Raw genomic sequence first — 2,990 nt, forward strand, 5'->3', positions numbered from 1 at the left:
AGGTGGTCGGAGCGCATGAAGCGTTTCTGGCACTGCGCGCACTCGAAGCGTTTGTCACCTGTGTGGGGACAAAGGGGACATTCAGGGGGTGCCACCTGAGCCTGGGGACACCCCAAAAGTGACAACTGACACCCCAAAATTGCCAGCTGACACCCCAAAATGATGCCACTTTAACCACCCCGTGCCCCTTTCCAGGACGGTTCTGTCACCAGGACAACCCAAAAGCAACAGAAATGACCTAAACACATCAAAATCCCCCAAAATCCTTCAATCCCCCCCAAAAATTCCAACCTCAAACACTCTGGGAGGGTCTGGGGTGGGATTTGGGGGTGCTGCCCTGGGAATGGGGGATATCTTGGGATATCCCAGACCTCTGTTTACCCACAATGGGATTTGGGGTGGTTTTCTTGGAAAAGGGGCTGTCCCGTACCTGTGTGTGTCTGGGCAGGATTTTGGGGCTGTTTTCCCCAGAATAGGATCCATCCTATACCTGTGTGTGTCTGGGCAGGATTTTGGGGTGGTTTCCCTGGGAATGGGGGATATCCTGGGATATCCTGTCCCTGTGTGTGCCTGGGTCAGGATTTTGGGGTGATTTCCCTGGGAATGGGGGATATCCTGGGATATCCTGTACCTGTGTGTACTCTGTGCAGGATTTTGGGGTGATTTCCCTGGGAATGGGGAATATCCCATACCTGTGTGTGCTCAAGGCACGATTTTGGGGCATTTTCCCCCAGAAAAGGATCCATCCCATACCTTGTGCAGGATTTTGGGGCTGTTTCCTGAGAATGGGGGATATCCCATACCCGTCTGTACCTTGTGCAGGATTTTGGGGTCATTCCCTGTCAATGGAGGATACCCTAAGATACCCTATACCTGCGTATGCCCAGAGCAGGATTTTGGGGTGTTTTCCCCCAGAACAGGATCCACCCCGTACCTGTGTGTGCTCAAGGCACGATTTTGGGGCATTTTCCCCCAGAATTGGATCTGCCCTGTACCTGTGTGTGCCCGGCGCACGATTTTGGGGCCGCTTCCCCCAGAATTGGATCCGTCCCATACCTCTGTGCACCTTGTGCAGGATTTTGGGGCCATTTCCCTGGCAATGGGGGCTATCCTGGGATACCCCATACGTGTGTGTACTGGGGCAGGATTTTGGTGCCATTTCCCCCAGAATAGGATCTGTCCCGTACGTGTCTGTACCTTGTGCAGGATTTGGGACCGTTTCCCCCAAAACAGGACCCGTCCCATACCTGTGTGTGCCCAGGACAGGATTTTGGGCCATTTTCCCCCAAAACAGGACCCACCCCGTACCTCTATGTACCCAGGACAGGATTTTGGTGTGTTTTCCCCCAAAACAGGACCCATCCCATACCTGTGTGTGTCTGGGCACGATTCTGGGGCTGTTTCCCCCAGAACAGACACCATCCTGTACCTGTGTGTGTCTGGGACAGGATTTTGGGGCCGTTTCCCCCAAAACAGGACCCATCCCATACCTCTGTGTGCCCAGGACAGGATTTTGGGGCATTTTCCCCCATGATAGGATCCACCCCATACCTGTGTGTGTCTGGGACAGTACTTTGGGGTGATTTCCCCCAGAATCAGACCCACCCCATACCTGTGAGTGTCTGGGTCAGGATTTTGAGGCTGTTTCCCCCAGAACAGGACCCATCCCATACCTCTATGCACCCAGGACAGGATTTTGGGTCCATTTTCCCCCAAAATCAGACCCACCCCGTACCTGTATGGGTTCTGGCGTGCCGCTGCAGCTCGTCAGAGGGGGTGAAGTGTTTCCCACAGAACACAACCCATCCCATACCTTGTGCACTATTTTGGGGTGATTTCCCCCAGAATAGGATCCATCCCATACCTTGTGCAGGATTTTGGGGTGATTTCCCCCAGAATCAGACCCACCCCATACCTGTGAGTGTCTGGGTCAGGATTTTGGGGCCGTTTCCCCCAGAACAGGATGTGTCCCATACCTGTGTGTGCTCAAGGCATGATTTTGGGCCATTTTCCCCCACGATAGGAACCATCCTGTACCTGTGTATGCCCAGGGCAGAATTTTGGGGCATTTCCCCCAGAACTGGATCCACCCCATACCTGTGTGTGCTCAAGGCAGAATTTTGGGGCATTTTCCCCCAAAACAGGACCCACCCCGTACCTGTGTGTATCTTGTGCAGGATTTTGGGGCTGTTTCCTGGGAATGGGGGATAACCCAGGATTTCCCGTACCTGTATGTGTTCTGGCGTGCCGCTGCAGCTCGTCGGAGCGGGTGAAGCGTTTCCCACAGAACACAACCCATCCCATACCTTGTGCAGGATTTTGGGGTGATTTCCCCCAAAATTAGACCCATCCCATACCTGTGTGTGTCTGGGTCAGGATTTTGAGGCTGTTTCCCCCAGAACAGGACCCATCCCATACCTCTATGCACCCAGGACAGAATTTTGGGCCATTTTCCCCCAAAATCACACCCACCCCGTACCTGTATGGGTTCGGGCGTGCCGCTGCAGCTCGTCAGAGCGGGTGAAGCGTTTCCCACAGAACACAATCCATCCCATACCTTGTGCAGGATTTTGGGGTCGTTTACCCCAGAATTGGATCCATCCCTTACATCTATGTACCCAGGACAGGATTTTGGGGCATTTTCCCTGGGAATTGGATCTGTCCCATACCTGTGTGTGCCCAGGACAGGATTTTGGGGCATTTTCCCCCATGATAGGATCCACCCCATACCTGTGTGTGTCTGGGACAGTATTTTGGGGTGATTTCCCCCAAAACTGGCCCCAGCCCGTACCTGTATGGGTTCTGGCGTGCCGCTGCAGCTCGTCGGAGCGGGTGAAGCGTTTCCCACAGAACACCCAGTTGCACACGAAGGGTCTCTCTCCCGTGTGCAGCCTCACGTGCGCCCGCAGCAGCGACGTTTTGCGGAAGGTGCGGCCGCACTCGGGGATGTGGCAGATGTGCTTCTTCTTCCCGGGGTCGCCCGGCCTGCA

The 2,990-nt window shown here is 54.5% G+C and overlaps 1 protein-coding gene across 1 annotated transcript in view; it reads right to left on the reverse strand.

The window, feature by feature from the left end:
• Positions 1-5: 5 nt before the first annotated feature.
• Positions 6-2,990, reverse strand: part of SP2 (Sp2 transcription factor) — a gene marked incomplete at both ends in the record, with an annotated part of 10,529 nt that continues 7,544 nt past the window's right edge. The window contains 2 exons of the mRNA XM_057388301.1: positions 6-58; positions 2,792-2,985. Coding sequence (XP_057244284.1) covers positions 6-58; positions 2,792-2,985 — 247 coding nt within the window. The remainder of the gene's footprint in view (positions 59-2,791; positions 2,986-2,990) is intronic.

This window comes from Malurus melanocephalus, unplaced genomic scaffold (assembly GCF_030028575.1).
Source record: "Malurus melanocephalus ecotype Western Australia unplaced genomic scaffold, MMel_1.1 scaffold_1761, whole genome shotgun sequence".
Classification (NCBI taxonomy): Eukaryota; Metazoa; Chordata; class Aves; order Passeriformes; family Maluridae; genus Malurus; species Malurus melanocephalus.